This window comes from Lasiosphaeria miniovina (genome assembly GCF_030549165.1).
Source record: "Lasiosphaeria miniovina strain SMH2392-1A chromosome Unknown B0T26scaffold_8, whole genome shotgun sequence".
NCBI lineage: Eukaryota > Fungi > Ascomycota > Sordariomycetes > Sordariales > Lasiosphaeriaceae > Lasiosphaeria > Lasiosphaeria miniovina.
Genome location: NW_026848227.1, coordinates 3,754,783 through 3,770,850, shown reverse-complemented (window position 1 = coordinate 3,770,850; position 16,068 = coordinate 3,754,783). Strand labels below are relative to the sequence as shown.

General features: G+C 53.2%; 4 protein-coding genes across 4 annotated transcripts; 2 read left to right on the top strand and 2 right to left on the bottom strand.

Moving 5' to 3' along the window:
• Positions 1-3,517: 3,517 nt before the first annotated feature.
• Positions 3,518-6,215, top strand: B0T26DRAFT_681590 (P-loop containing nucleoside triphosphate hydrolase protein; the record flags this gene model as incomplete). Its single annotated transcript, XM_060440652.1, has 5 exons — positions 3,518-3,646; positions 3,698-3,923; positions 4,117-4,288; positions 4,363-5,366; positions 5,440-6,215. The coding sequence occupies 5 exons, from the start codon at positions 3,518-3,520 to the stop codon at positions 6,213-6,215; spliced, it is 2,307 nt and encodes a 768-aa protein (XP_060290830.1).
• Positions 6,216-7,729: 1,514 nt separating this feature from the next.
• B0T26DRAFT_794600 (uncharacterized protein) lies at positions 7,730-8,937 on the top strand (the record flags this gene model as incomplete). The annotated part of the gene is made up of 2 exons (XM_060446893.1): positions 7,730-8,432; positions 8,571-8,937. 2 exons carry the CDS (start codon positions 7,730-7,732, stop codon positions 8,747-8,749), a joined length of 882 nt encoding a protein of 293 aa, XP_060290829.1. The 3' UTR covers positions 8,750-8,937.
• A 1,560-nt stretch (positions 8,938-10,497) lies between these two features.
• On the bottom strand, positions 10,498-13,622 carry B0T26DRAFT_744601 (uncharacterized protein; the record flags this gene model as incomplete). The annotated part of the gene is made up of 5 exons (XM_060444437.1): positions 10,498-10,555; positions 10,757-11,391; positions 12,190-13,075; positions 13,134-13,492; positions 13,554-13,622. 5 exons carry the CDS (start codon positions 13,620-13,622, stop codon positions 10,498-10,500), a joined length of 2,007 nt encoding a protein of 668 aa, XP_060290828.1.
• Positions 13,554-14,337, bottom strand: B0T26DRAFT_815657 (uncharacterized protein). The gene is made up of 2 exons (XM_060447376.1): positions 13,944-14,337; positions 13,554-13,878 (listed from the first exon to the last, which is right to left on the bottom strand). Exons 1-2 carry the CDS (start codon positions 13,999-14,001, stop codon positions 13,727-13,729), a joined length of 210 nt encoding a protein of 69 aa, XP_060290827.1. The 5' UTR covers positions 14,002-14,337; the 3' UTR covers positions 13,554-13,726.
• Between the last annotated feature and the right edge of the window lie 1,731 nt (positions 14,338-16,068).

The window sequence follows — 16,068 nt, the reverse complement described above, 5'->3', positions numbered from 1 at the left end:
CCCCCTGTCGGTAAGCTCTGGGCTCACAACTTCGTCAAACGCCAACTAGAGCTCCGGACGCGTTTTTCGCGTAGATACGACTACCAGAGGGCTAAATGCGAAGATCCAGAGATTATTCGCGAGTGGTTTGCCCTAGTACATAACACCAAGGCCAAGTGCGGCATCCTTGACGACGATATGTACAATTTCGATGAGACTGGCTTTATGATGGGTATGATTACTACTGGGATGGTTGTTACTACCTCTGATGGCTATGGGAAGGCTAAAAAAGTCCAACCTGGTAATCGTGAGTGGGCTACATTTATCCAAGCAGTAAATGCTCAAGGCTGGGCTATCCCACCATTCATCCTCTTAAAAGGAAAATACCACCAGAAAGGCTGGTATGAATGTGGCCTTCCGGAGACCTGGTACATCGGAGTAACCGACAACGGCTGGACTACAAATACGAAAGGCCTAGATTTTATCAAACACTTCGATCTCCATACAACATCTCGTACAAAGGGGAGATACCGGCTCTTAATCCTTGACGGCCACGAAAGCCACCACTCCGACGATTTCGAGAACTACTGCAAGAAGCATAACATTATTACACTCTGTAAAGTTAGGTGGGGGGGTAAGCGAACACTACTGATTTAGAACATTCTGTATAAGCAGGAGTCCCAACTAACCCTCCAACAAAAGAAAGGGTGATCTTTTTATTTACAAAACTTCAATACAATCTTTGATATCCTCTGAATCATCCGCTTCTTCCGCATCTTCTAAAACCTCTGCTGCACGCCCTACAGCTCTCTGGGCCTCACGAATAGTCTGAATATTCGCAAAGGTGGTATTTGGATCTTCTTCAACCTTCTTCTTCTTTCTGGCTCTTATTGATTCGAGAGTGTGTTCTAGACCTTCAATCTTTCGCTTCCTAATAGCCAGTTCAAAGGCCTGTTCATCCAAAGCCTTACCAATCTTTCTGAGGAAGAGCTTATCCGCTGGCATTGCTTTGATGATGCGTGCGAACTTCTTTGCCTGCTCAACGTAATCACGTGCCTTTCTAGGAGTCCTCCACTGCACCCGATCGTCTCCATAATCCTCCAGGATTGGCATACGGAGTGTGCGAACCTCTGGGGTAACTATAGTAGTTCTTAAGGGGCGTGAAGTATTAGAATTCTTGAGGAGGAGTGGGCTTCTTAGCGGTTTGTTGACATTCAAGGGCCAAAGGCCTGATGCCTTCCATCCTGACTTAGCATTACTCTTAGTAATTGCCTCTGTGCGTGAAATCTGGTAGCATTCCAGAAACGCACGTTTTCCGGCTACAGAAGAGTCGTCAAAGGCGTTAGCAAGAAGGTCCTCAAGCCGTCTGCGATAAAGTCGTTTTAGGGGGCCAAATATGGCCAAATCTAGGGGTTGGAGGACATGGGAAGTATGGGGAGGCAGATAAATAATGTGAATATTGTTTGTGTATGCCTCCCACATATAATCGGCAGTTGTGTGGCTGCCATGGCCATCAATAATAAGGAGTCGTTTCTCAGAGGAGTTTGCTGGCTTGGTGAGAGGAATGAACACATTTTTTAACCATTTGAGGCTTGTCTCATCGGTAGTCCATCCTTTCTCAGTTGCTGTAAAGAACCAATCCTGAAATGGCTTCATATCCAAAGGAAACCATTGTTGTTGAACGCTTTTCCCCTTAAAAATGACCAAAGGAGGAAGGCAACGGCCAGCTGCTGAGATGCATTCGACAAAAGTGGTCCAAGTGCGGGTTCCAGGCTGTTTTTTTTTGAAGCGCCTTAAAGGCACGGCTTCCAATGACAAGGCCGTTGGTTCCTCTGCCTTCCATAATACCAGATTCGTCCTTGTTCCAGCGATTCTCTGGCTTAATCGCCTTGATAGCTGGTGTTTGGAAATGGTTGAACCAAGGTCGAATTGTTGACTCTGTAGCGCAGTTGACGCGGACCGAATCGACTCTCTTGGCCCTCTGAGTCTTCAAAATTCGATTGCGGTTAAGAAAGGCACGGCACCACCCCTTTCCAAGTGGTAAGGAGTCCCCCCTTTCAGCTAGAATACGGCGTGCAAGCTCCCTGATCTGTGCATGTGTAGGGGGCAATCCTAAATCTTGTTGAAGAAGAATCCATTCGACTAAACGATCCTCTTAGGTCTGTGTAAGCCTTTGCTCATCTTGATGAGCAACATTTCGAGGTAGGGAGCCATGTAGACGGCCATAAAGGGTGGAGGGTGGAACATTCCATTTTCGCGCGACTTTGCGTAATCGATGTGTTCTGACGGCTTCCTCGCAAGCCTTGCGGAGGTCTTCTTCTGTATATGAAACCATTGTCAAGAGAAGAATAAAACGAATTGAAGATGAAGAGAATTGGAAAAGAATTGGTTGAGTTATGGGCTTTTTATATAAGAGGGTTGGTTGTGTTCCTCGCTTATCTAGAATGTTCTGGATCAGTGGCGTTCGCTTACTCCCCCACCTAACTTATGCCTCCGCATTCCTCACATCTAGTCCAGCCATTAGATGTTGGTTGTTTTGGGCCATTGAAGAAGGCCTACGGCGATCAAATTGAGGGGTTAATGCGGATGTACATCACACATATCACCAAGGTAGATTTTCTCTATGCATTCAAAGAGGCATTTTTCATCGCCTTTATCGACCAAAACATCCAAGGAGCATTTGCTGGAGCTGGCCTTATACCGCATGATCCAGGCAGGGTACTTTCTAAGATGACTGTTCGGCTTCGAACTCCAACTCCGCCAGCCTCACCACCAAACACCGCACTACCTTGGCTATCTCAGACTCCACAAAACGCCCAAGAGGCTACCTCACAGAAGGAGCTTATTAAAGGCCGGATATCTAACCACCAAGGCAGCTCTCCGACACCTATGCTGACTGCTGTGGACCAATTGGCTAAAGGTACAATGGCTATGATGCATGAGGTGGCCCTGTTACGTACAGAGGTCTCGGCATTACGAAAGGCCAATGAGGAGCTTAGTAAGCGACGGAGGGCTAAAAAAACACGTCTACGGCTTGGAGGGTCTCTTACTGTACAACAGGCACAGGATCTACTAGATCAGAAGGCCGTGGGTGAGCAGTTAGCCCAGGAAACAAGGCAAAGTGGTGGTAGTGCAAGGGGGGCTCGTACGAAGGCTCGGTGCTGTGGTGTGTGTGGAAAGCCTGGCCATAATGCAAGAACCTGTCAGGAGGCTGGAGAATTGTCTGGTTTATCTATTCCTAGTTCAATTATTGTCATTTCCTAGTGTTGTGGTGGAATAGTTGTAGATAATTGTGGTAGAGTAGTGGGGCGTGGGGCATTCGCTTATATGGGGCATTCGCTTATAAAATACGTTATTACAAATGATGCCTTTTGCCGCCGAGGTCTCTGTTAGAGAGAGATTCCCATTTTTTGTCACTCGGCACTCCTTACAAGGGATTCTCGTCGGAAGAGAGCCTGAAACAAATGTATGAGCAAATCGCCCTCGCACAGAAAGCACAGAAAGCAACCTAGGCAACTGTCTAGCCGAGAATGATGATATGCTTATCGGCGTCGTACACGATTTTTGCCGCGAGATCAGCACTCGCCCGGCCCCGCCCAGGGTCTACTGCTTCTTCGAAGAGAGACAAACAAAATTTGGGGCCATAGCCGGTTTCGAGACCGACGAGGTGAGTGAAAAAAAAAAAGAACCCCCCCCCCCCACATGAGAATAACTATAGCCTACAAGCCCAGCTGGCGGTGATTCTGTACCTAATCGTTACCTAGGCATATGCCGTCGACGAATGTCGGGCACTCTGAGCGGGCATCCCAAGGTCAGACTGGCTCTGGGACACTTTGAAATGGACAAGTTCGAAGACAGCGAGGACTCGCATTACCAATCCGTCAGCTCCAAGATCAAGAAAATGGTTGAAGAGTCTAAGGACATCCTAGAGGGTCGAAGAGGGGGTAAGCAGGTTCCCCAGCTATATTGAAAGACACAACACACCTCCCCCCATGCGTTTCCAGGCCCGGCAGTAAAATATAGGGGCGGCTTTGATCATTTTGCTCTCTCTCCGTCATTTGCAGTGTGCCCTCTTCCCACCTGTGCCCCCTTTTCACGCGTGCCCCTTCTCACGTGCACTCTGACTAACACGTGCAGAAACTCCGTCGACCAAGTCAACGTCAGCCTCGGAGCACTCATTTGCCCTGCTGACGTTGCTTCCCTTCAAGGAGGAGCCCAACTTCATAGGCCGCTGCGGCATACTGCAGCAAATTACGGACAAACATGGCAAGACGGAGACGGTAGTACTATGCGGTAGTCCCGGGATCGGGTAAGTCCATGATACCCTACCTACGCTCCCGAGGGCCCGGACCGACTACCAGGTTACTGACGCGAAACATGCAGGAAGACGCACGTTGCTATTAAATACGCACACAAGTTCACCAAGGACTACCCCAGCTCCAGGGTCTGCTGGGTCAACGCCGCGAGCGCAGAGCAGTTTGAGCAATCCTATATGCTCATTGCGAACGCCTCCCACCTGAGTTTGGACGCAGGCAAGGGCGTGCTCGAAACGGTGCGCTGCCACCTGAAACGCGAGTCTGGCGGCCGTTGGCTGGTGGTCCTGGACGGCTTGAACGAAGGGCTGGACCATCTGAGAGCTACCAACGGGCCGCACACGGGCGAATCGCTCTTGGACTTCATCCCAAAGACCTCCCACATCGGCAAGATTTTGGCCACGACCCGCTCGAGGACCGTGGCCAACCGGCTGGTCCAGCAGAAAGAGCACAGCGTCGTCGACCTGCCCGCCATCGACGACAGGGATGCCGCCAAGCTTCTGCTGGGGTCCGAGTCGGCCATCCAAGACGCGGCCAAGCTGAGGTCGGCGGCCCGCGTGGCAAGGGAACTGGGGTCCTCGCCCGTCGCCCTAACGCTTGCCTACGCCTACCGCAGCACGGTCGAGAAGATGATGCCTCTGAGCCGTTACCTAGAGGCGTTCCGGTCGCTGCCCAAGCCGAAGAACTTGTCGAACCAGGCCATCACCATCAAGGAAGAGGCCGGGGTGCGGCGGGCTTGGCAGCTGCTCTGGAACGACCTCGCTGCCCGGCACCCGGATACGTCGCGCCTGTTGCTGCTGATAAGCATCTTGGACGTGCAGAGCCTCAGCACTTCCTTCCTCGCCGAGGCGGTTGCCGACAGGGACGTCGAAAGACACATCCAGATCCTAGTGCGGTACGGCATGGTGGAGCCCTACGTCAACCGCACAGCCGTCTTCGTCACGGACCTGGTTCGCCAGTGCGCCCGGGCGTACATGGTGGGGCGCGACGAGACGGTGGCTTGCGAGGTCAGGGCCCTCTCGCTGATAGCACTGCTTATCCTGCCGCCGAAGCTTCCGAGGAGGAGCACGACAAGTGCGGCGCCCTGACTCCGTGTGCTCTGGCCGTCCTGGAACTCGGCGTCGCGTCGCCCAGGACGCTGCCGCAGTCGCAGCCGAGGCCAGGCGAGACCATGCCCGTCTACTCTTCAAGGTGGCCACGCATATGGCCCACCAGGGCCAGCACCAGGCTGCCATCCTGCGGTTCGAAGCCTGCCTGCAGAACCTGCACCACCTTGGCCTCGAGGACGAGGCGGAAAAAGCCCAGCATGCTCTCGGCGAGACTACCAGGGCCCATGCCGCAACTAAGGAGGTTGGAGAAACCCCGTCCCCGCACAATTCTTCTGTCCTGGTTCTGGCCAGCCCAGGAGGCGGTAGCGGAGGAGGCGGTAGCGGCAGCAGCAGCAGGACGGACGAGAGCGAGAGCCCGCTAGACCTGGACTTAGGCCTAGTGGAAAAGGAAAACTTCAATCTCGCCCTTGAGCAGGCCAGGCAGGGCAACTACCAGCAAGCCGAGAAAGGCTACCAAGGTGCCTGGCAGGCGTCGGAACGGCGCCTGGGCGGCGGCCACTTCATCACGCTGCGCATCATGGGTAGTCTGGCGCAGGCAAGGTGCGCTCAGGGGCGCGTAGACGAGGGGTGGCCCATCATGCAGCACGTGCTCACCAGGCAGAGCCGCCTGCTGGGACCAAACCACCCCGACACGGTGGTGACGCGCCACAATGCAGCCTATGTGTCGGAGCACTTGGCGTCCGACCTGCGCATGCGGCAAGGAGGAGCGCAACAAACGCCCGGGCGTGTCTGGGAGATTGAGAAATATGGCCAGGAACCTAAACTGGCCGGGGATAGACGGACCCACGAGCACGACAGAGACGTAGCGGGTTAAATTAGCCTTTTCTCCGCCTTTGTTTTCTTTCCTTCAGGACTTTCCTCATCTCATCTGTACTAGTATTGTCACACTTTGTCTAGATCGACTAGTTTTCCGACTTGAAAGGGTGGATTTGGAACCACAGAAAGTACAGCGATTATTGGCGGATAACGCAGATGTAGATGTCTTTTCGAATTTATTTGCTGTTGGAAGTCCTAATATGTTTGCGGTCCCCGTCTCGATATTCACGCCAGGACCAGGAGTTCACGCCAGGACCAGGAGTTCACGCCAGGACCAGGAGTTCACGCCAGGACCAGGAGTTCACGCTAGGACCAGGAGTTCACGATAGGACCAGGAGTTCCCAGCTCTGAGATGATCCACAAGTTAGCACTAGGGCCGCAAGTTAACACTAGGGCGTCTTTCCCAAAATAGTTGCTTTAGCTAGAAAAGCGCCATCGCCATCAGGGCGGAAAGCCTCGGTATGGTTACAGCGAAGTGAACCCTGCTGCCACGTAGACCACATGTAACCCAAGATGTGTAGCGTTTGCTCCCTGTGACTCCTGCGCGCTGCATCCTCCACGGACTGCAAGGAGGCTACGACGGGGGACTTGCTCCGAGAGGAGGCATGCAGGACGCGAGAAGCAGCCGACTCCTGCAAGGTCGAAAGATTGGCGTCAAAGTGTCCGTGGCGATTGGTTCCGCGTCGTAGCACTCGGCCCTTTCTCTACTACCCCAGGCGCCAGAGGTGACGCGGCCGTTAGGTGGGATGAGTACAACAGCTAGAGAAGGCAGCTGTTGCGCCATGTCTCAAGATACTTCAGGCCTGGCCTGTGCATGTCCAGCCTCGATTCGGCGAGTCTGCTGATGGTGTGCACTCGGTACCGCGTCTGCAACCAATAGGACGGCGATAGCCATGGCCATGACCGTCTGTTCGTATGTAGGACGTATGTAGGAGTCTAGGATTATGTAGGGGGGTAGAACCAGCCGCCTCAGCCTTCTCGGCCCAAGGCCGCAACCTTTTGCCGGCGTGCGCGTTGAGGGGGCTTTGGGTTGTTTTCTAAAAATAGTTCATGTCGAAATCTCCTGTACTTGAGTACATGACTGCAACGCCAGAGTCGTGGCGTGGTATAGAGGTCGGGGCGGGCAGTTGTGACCTAAACACGCCTACATTCCAGCACACACAAACGCTGAGAAAAACCCAGAGACCGACAAAGCTGCTCCCACTAGTCTCGGCAGACTGAGACTGTGCTTCATATCATACCTACTTACACACGGAGCCAGGCAGCCAGTATAGAAGCAGCCTTCAGGAGGAGCACGCCTAGCTTGAACCGCTCAGGAGCATTCCGCCGTCCTGCATCTGGGGCCGACGGTCAAGCTCTCGGGGGCGGACGATACGGGCAAGCACAACAAAGCCTAGTCAAGCGAAAACCAATAGGCGTAAGAAAAGATCCCACTCGGCCTACTCTTGGTGTATGCGCTAACTCGCCGATAAACAGGCGCCACAAGCCACAACCAACCCGGCCATCGCCAAGATGTCCACCCCAGCTCCAAAAGCACCAGTGCCTGCAAACCCTTGGCGTTACTATGAATCACTGCCTCTGAGTACAAGCAAGGCCCAGAAAGCTCTGCCGGGCGGCAGCACGGCGGTGGCGGTGGCGACGGCGATCGCACCACCACCGTTTCCACCACCACCGTTTCCACCACCACCGTTTCCGCCACCATTGTGGTACCAGCAGTACGCAGCCATCACGCCCGGCATGCCACCATTCCAGGGCCGCCGTGGATCACCCGCCATTCCAACAAGAATCCAGCCGCCACCGCCGCAGCGGAACGCAGGCCCTAGCACCGGCGTGTTCCACCAGGGGGCCAGTCATAATGGACCAACCCTAGGGCCGCCCCAGCAGCAGCAGCAGCAGCACTACACAGTCCCCGCCGCTCTGGCGCTGGGCGGTGGCAAGCAGGAGGAGGTACCTGTAACCATCCAGCAAGAGCCAAAAGATTTGCCTCCCTCTGACGAGAGCGGTGAGGACGAGGAGGTACTTGTAACCATGCAACGAGAGCTAGAAGATTTGCCTCCCTCTGACGAGAGCGGCGAGGACGAGGAGGTACTTGTAATCATCCAACAAGAGCTAGAAGATTCGTCTACCTCTGGCGAGAGCGGCGAGGACGAGGAGGAGGGAAGCCAGAGTGAATCTGATGGGTCGGGAGAGGAGGAGGGAAGCCATAGTGAATCTGGTGGGTTGGGAGAGGAGGAGGGAAGCCATATTGAATCTGGTGGGTCGGGAGAGGAGGAGGGAAGCCATAGTGAAGCTGATGGGTCGAGAGAGGAGGAAGGTGATGACACTAGCGCTGACGAGTCTTAGGATTACCGAGTTTATGAGGTAGACTTTAACCATTACGAGGGCTATCACCAAGCTTGCGAGGACAACGACGATGATGAAGACGATGAGGACGAGGATTTTGAGGACGATGAGGACGAGGATGATGAGGACGATGAGGATGATGATGAGGCTGATGATGAGGATGACGACGAGGATGATGAGGATGATTAAACTGTCATACCCTAAATACCTCGGTAGGTACTAGGTACGGTACCGTACCTAAAAGAGTGCTAGACCTAAGAGCTATTAGGAAGAGGTATGCAAAACGGTAATAGGTGGCCAAGTTGAGTGTCTTCTACCTATTTAATAACATGGTACGAAACCCCACATCTCCAATTCAAGAAGCGAAAACAGGGAGGTGGGAGTTACAGAGATGGGAGTTACAGTGTATGTTCAATATTGGATTAGTTAGCCTACAGATGAATCCAGATTAAATGCCCTTGAGCAGCGTTGGCACAGCTCAAATAACTCAAATCTGAAGCTATATTTGAATTGAGCTGGCTTCGGAAATTGTCAATGTGCGCAGTAAATGGCTCGATTTGCTTGAGCTAGCTAATTTAACTTGGCAAGCTCCGCTCTTAAACGTACCAAAATCTAGCACTGGCTGGCATCCCTGGACCAAAAAAAGCCGCTAAATCCAGCTAACTGCTTCATTTCGTATTCTAATTCTTTGAATATATCATTTCCCTGGGCTAGGACACCCCAGAAATTATAGGGTTGGCTATGGTCAACTACTGTCAGAAGCCAAATCATGTAAAACCAGTCAAGAATGAGATATTCGCAGTGTGTGTATTGGTTAATGTAAGGAAGAGGGAAAAAGGCCACCAGTCCGTGCTTGCCAATCCGACAGAGACCCCGCTGCGGAAACCGCATGTGGAGGGCCGCCAGGGCAACTTGTGCGCTTCCATAGTGCCACAGCCGGCTATTTAGCAACCCGCCAGAACGCGCGCCCGGGATCTTCGACACGGCCTCAGAACGCGGCCACGGCCTTTGCACTGAAGATGACCTGCTGGAGGGCGCCTGTGTGCATTGCTATTGTGGAAGTATGGATTCCATCGCTGGTTAGCCCGAGGTCGATAAGTACAGCGCCACGGGCAGAGCTGGAGGGAATATTGCCGGGCTTGATTTCGTTGTGTGATAGGGGAGAGCCGAGGCTATATCGCCCATAACGCGGCGTGCGTCAGTAAGAGTGCCCGAGAAATAATTATCATCCCCAAGCCAAACCCGATTTGCGAGAGACGGCGCGGTTACGTCCTCAAGGCAGAGGCTATAAAATAAGCTACCTGGCAAGTCAGGAAGGGGTCGCTGAACGGTGCCTCCGGCGGCCTGCTCGCTGCGCTCGGTATTCCACGACTTAAAGAATCCGAGGATTATCCGATCGACCAGTCCCTGGAGCCCACGAGGGCTTTACAATAAATTACTATTTTTGGCCCAAAAGACCCTTGTTTATTGTAGAGGCCTTAGCGCTTGATGGTGGCAAATATGGTTTTGGCAGGTAGCGAAATAACAATATCTACCCCGGCACAGGAGTAGGATGACCCCGCCCAACTTAAGATGTTAAAAACCCAATAGCAATATGGCGCAATAAGTGACAGACGCTCAGTATCAGCCTCGGATTAAACATGTAAAAACCAGTAAGAAGCTACATTTTATCAGTATTAGGAAAGAAAGAGAAGCTTGAAGGAAGATGTCACGGTCGCCACAGGGCTCATGTGACAGAATTGATTCTATTGGCTGCATTGTGCTTAGGGTGTGGCCTGTGCGCACTGAGCACCACTACCTATTTCTCCGCGCCCTGCGCGGACCTGGCGATAGATTCCTTTCTCTTCTTTAGCTTTAAATCCACATTCGTTACTGCCTTCAACCATTGACATCCCTACTGCGTAAGGCGGGCCGTCACAGAAGAAGAGAGAGAGGGATTAGTAAGAACCAGTCTTGAGGCTGTTTCGCAGCAGCTTCAGCAGAACTAAGGGTAAACTACCTTATAAAGAACAGGAAATAGAATAGTTAGACTATTATAAGTAACTTGAAGTTGGTGCTAAACAGCTTCGTTCTGGAAACGTGCCCACACAGGCTTGAGTGGTACTTACATCCATCTCACTCCTACGCGGCGGCCGAGATAGCCGATACCACCGTGTAGAAGGCAGTGCCGGGTTCCAGAGGGATCCCGTCAGGTACAGTCCATTTTTGGTTGTGACGCCATCAACAGGCTCTTCGTCGTCAGCATCAGTTTTTCTCCTTTTCCCCCAGGTATGCTCGGCGTGGATGTGTGTTGGCAAGTCCTTATTGCCGTCCTTCTCGTTCTTAAGGCTCGGGAACTTGGTTATCGTCGTCCTCAAGACCACACGGTCACTCTGCGGTAGGGGCACGTGGCTTGGCAATAGAAACGTCGCGCGCTTCTCCGGAAAGTCCAGCTCCATCCACGAACCACGGGAGGCCGCGCCCGAGTTGATGGCGAGCCCAAACTTGTGCTGCAGGCCGCGCTGTACAACGACGGCGCAAAGCTCGGCGACAAAGGCCGCATGCGCCGCCAGGTCTGGCCCTCCCTCGATTGTTGTGTACTCAAACGCCTGGAGATGGCCCGAGCCATCCACAACGTAGTTGCAGCCGTAGTAGACCTGGCCTGCCGTGTCGGGCGCCATGGGCTCTAGGAAGGGAATCTTCCCGTAGGGCGGCGCGTCCAACTCGTGCACAGCCAAGATCTCACCTTCTCTCAGATGGAAGTGGATATGCATCAACTTGATATTGACGCTCGCCGGCATGTTATGCACGTCCAAAAGCTTTCTCAGGTGGGCGAGGTCTTCTGCGTAGGTCTCGGCGACATATTCTATATCGTGGATGAAGGGGAGTTGGTTATACAGCAACGCTGGAGGGTAAGCGTTCTTGACTACTCCCGCCATATTAGAAGCTTAGGAAGCGACTGTTTGGGTCCGTCTTCTTGACATGATCATTTGCACTTTTCAGTTGCATCAACACACCACCTTTGGGCTTATTGGGGAGTCTGATTCTTCCATTCCGGCGGCAGAATACTCGGCAAAGCGATGGCGTGCATGGTCACATCTCACAAGAGTCATGACCATTGGCTGTGCTCTTTTTCGCTCACTGTATTTGATATTTTGGCTGTGTGGTTCGTGTCCCACACTTTTTCTGTCGCTAAGCCCAATCCGCGTCCCCATCTCGAGCAGAGCCTTTGATTTCGGGGTCTCTGGACACCCCCATCTACCCGTGGGTCTTGCTCTCCAGGCTCCCTCGTTATTCGAGTTCGCCCCCTACTGCGTAAAGCTCAAGCCTGGGCAATTAAGGCAAAGTTTATAGGGTTAATCCTTACCAAAGCCAGGACGCCTCGCTCTCGGGAAAATTATTACATCTAAATTCCTGATGCTTAAGTCAGCAATAATTTTCCTGCGCAGTTGGAAAAAGCAAAGATATTTTTTAGCACAGTGAGAGCTATGAGTCTCCGTATACCAGAGCCTTGCAGTATTGGTAATCTAGCTGCCACCAGCGGCGCCCTTGAAAGCACCTTGGTAGCTTAGACGCCCCTAACTCAGGAGTGCTAGGGCACTCCGGTCGAAAGCATCCGCCATCCCGTCATATAGTTTCTGAACAGCCACTTGGTCCGTCTCAGTAACCGTGAAGATTTCCCCATCACGCACAGGGAAGATCAGCGCGTGCAGCTCCTTGGCCAGACCTTGGAGAGGAGCGAAGTCAGAGGAAAATTCGCCGAGAATTCCCTCAAAGCCCTCAGGGCTCATGTCGGCAGCCTTATCCCGTCCAACAGCACCGAAGTCCATGGTGCACCATTTCCAAAGCCGCGATGCCTTTGGCATGCCTTTCAGTATGTCATTCGCCTCGTCGCGCACGCGGTCGTTCGCAATAGCGATCCATAGAAACACGTAGAACAGGGACTCTAGGTCGTGCCGATATGTATGTCGTTGTCCTCTGAGGATGCCAATGGCCATGAATCCATCTGACCCAACCATTGGCTCAATAGGACGGGCGTTGTCGAGATCCAGCGCGTAGTTAAAGTCAATCAAGACACCCTTGGGGCCGTCTGCGCTATACTGCGGGGTGATGATCAGATTCTTGATGGCGACGTCGCGATGGAGGATCCTCGCATCCACGTAGAGAGATGGAAGCGCCTTAACAAGGTCGCGCAAGACCTCCAAGAGCTCCGTAATGGACGTGTACTGTCGGATCGGACGGCCTAGAGGGGTGGTTGCGACGCACGAGAAAGTTCGGGTGACAAAGGTTTGAGGAAATTGCAGTCCCTGGCGAAGGTCGGCAATGCTCACCAGGTCCTGATAGCCTACGAGCTGAACTACGCCCCAGGCGTTGCGCTCGTGTGCCCGCTCCAGTAGGCGGACTTCCGTGGGCTCTTTATCCTCTCGCCAGGAAAACTTGACGACAGTGTCTGGCTCCCCAACTGTCGATACCGAGGCGGCATAGCAGGTTGTTCCCAGCCCAACTATGTAGTCGTTCCCAGCCCAACTATGTAGTCTTCCGCAGCCCAACTATGTAGTCGGCCGTTGCAATCGGCTCTGGTCGAAGGTAGAACTTGTCGCGCTGGCGGAATGTGACGTAGCTGTCGGATTCAGGTGGATGATGCTTCACAAAAGTATTGAACCCAGCTTCCTCGTCACTCATCAAGGCATAGCCGGCCAGAATCCGCACCAGCAGGTCGGGTCTCTGAGCCAGGTCGAGCCTCTCGCTGCTGTAGGCCCCCGAGCGATCGAAAACCCAGAGCTCCAGCGCAGTCCCGCGGACTAGGAACCCGTGCACGAAGCATCGAGCCGACTGGGTCTTCAACACTTGGTGTGCATGCTCACAGAAGCGTAGGATGTCGTCATCGTCATCAGCCAAGGGAGTATTGTCGTGATGAAATTCACCAAACACCCGGGTGCTGCCTGCAATGGACTGGGCATCGGATGGTTCGAGGGAGATGGCAGCCCCAGGCGTGCCACCCGTGTTGCCGAACGGCTGGCTCTGGAAGTGGAGGCTGGCTTGGTCGGCCGCGAAGAATAGGGTCTGGAACTGGGCAAGCCATTCCGACAACGAGTCGAAGCGAGCCATGTCAGGGACACCGGCAGACAGCTTGCTGATGATCTTTGCTGACTACGTGTCTTGCAATTTGTTCTGCACCACTACGGACTAGGACTTCCCCTCGAACTTCTCGGCAAAGAGGCCATTGACGTTTCGGATGATGTTGCCTCTCAGCTCGTCCCGAAGAGATTGGAGGGCGGCCGCAGTTGGCGTGCGGGGAGGGAGTCCACACGACATCGCGTTCGATATGTGTGCAGGTGCTATTCAGCAAACAGACAGTCAGCATCAGCGGGGAAGCTGGCGTCGGTAAGCTGGAGAGACGAACCTCTGAGGAATTTGGTGGGAACACTTGGTGCCAAATGTGCACGTAGGGGCATGGACATAAGAGGAAGAGAATAAAAGCAGGTTCTTAATGAGTCTGGGGCGGAGCTAGAGTTGAGAGCAAAAGGTTCCTTCCGCAGGAGAGAGAGGAAAGATTAGCGAAACGAACAAAGTGGGGTAATCGGCACGTCCTCAGGCAATTGCCTGAGGTGTCACTTGGAACCCAGGTTTTGGTTTTGCGAGGGAGACTTCACGGCCACTCGACCAAGATCAATGACGACTACCAATCGCCGCAGCAGCGAAGCTACCTACCTAATGATGCATGGAAAGGGATGGAAGGCAACAAGACAAGCAATTAGAATAGACACCTCACGGGGCAGGCAAGCGGTTGGCAAAATAACGCGAACTGCAAAGAGGGATTGGTCTGTGCGGGTGGCTTTACACTAGCAGACACTACTAATTTTACAGCAGACACTACAACATTCGATGGCATCCGACTCACACCACCGCTGTTGGCACCACACCGCCAGTCCATCACCACCATCACTGCCATCATGGCACCGCATTACCCAACGTCAGTGAAGGCGCACCTCATTGGAACAGCTGCATTCCTCGACCACCACGCCCAGTACTTCCACACTGATCTTTTCAAAGAGATCGGCATCCGCAGTAAAACCCAGGGCTGGGACATCCTACGCATTGCCAAGGACCGGAGGCATCCAAAATGCATCGCCTGCGAAAAAGGATTTGTTTCTCCATTAAGTGCCAACCGCCGCATCTAGGCCGCCAAGCTCGCGCTCCAATATTGTCCTCGTCCAGAGGACTGGTACGATATCCGGTGGTCAGTTGAATACCATTTTGGACTCTTTTCCGAAGTCCGAAGGGACGATTCGGATTATTAGGAAGCCAGGGGAGCGTTATTGTCCAGATTTTATTCACCACCATGAGCCTGAACCAGCGGCGGGAACCGAAATCCGAAGATATCACGTCTGGGCGGCCGTCGGATGGAATTTCAAGTCCGAGATGCATTTTTACAAAGTCCCAACAAATACCAGTAGAAAGATGAGCTTACAGACCTATCGCGACGAGATTCTGGAGAAGATTGTTAGTCCTTGGCTTCTCCGTGGCGATGCTTTCGTGCTGGAAGAAGACGGAGATTCAGGGCAGGGAGGTGGAAATTCGAAGCGTGGGAATATCGTGAAGCAGTGGAAGCAAGACCACGGATTGAAGCATTACTTCAATACCCCTAGCTCTCCAGATTTATCGCCAATCTTCGAATTGAGGGAGGGCTGTAAAGCAGTATATCCGAGCCAATCTTCGAATTGATGCGAATATGATGGGCCTGGCAGTTGAAACAGGGCCTGGCAGTTGAAGCATGGAGGCGACTGAGTCGAGCGAAAATCAATGAGTACGTAGATTCCATGGTAAGGCGGATGCAAGATGTGTTAGAGGGCGAAGGTCGCATGATAGGGTGGTAACAGCCACTACATAGAGATACCTAGATTTATATGCAAATCTGGCCTCCAGGGATGTACCTTAAAGTAATGAGTCCGTCTTTTTTTGTCAACCGCTTGCACAGTAATGCCAGAGAGGTGGGGTTGGCCCCACATGCGTTTCGGTCTTGGCACCTTGGCAGGGCTCCTGCCTTAACAGGCTCTCGAGGCTGGCTCCCACACTCCAGTAAGAACCATCCCTTGCATGTTGGGACCCGCGTCGTGCATATGCCAAGCTAAGTAGTTGGGAGAGCCTAGTATTGTGTGTTTTTCGTCCTCTTTTCGTCCCTGTTTTGTCCCGTGTCCACGGTAGCCTCCGTCGGCCCTTGCACACCACCCCTGTCTTGCCCTCGTGACCACGATCTGATGATCCCGTGATCCCGTCCGTTGATTAAACCAGAGCCAACTCGATTCCTTCCATGTGAGCCCAACGCCTCGCTAATCCAAAATCGACATCATTCTTTTTGTCTGCCCCTGTCGAGCCGTCCAACTCAAAATCGACAGCATTCTCGGCCCTTGTCGACCTATCTTAGACATCATCGCCGCCAGCTCGCAGAGCAGCTCGCCTGCGTGCAATGCGCGTCTGCCTCCGCCTTCCCAAGTCTCTGCAACAACCAACGCAGCCGAGATTGGCGG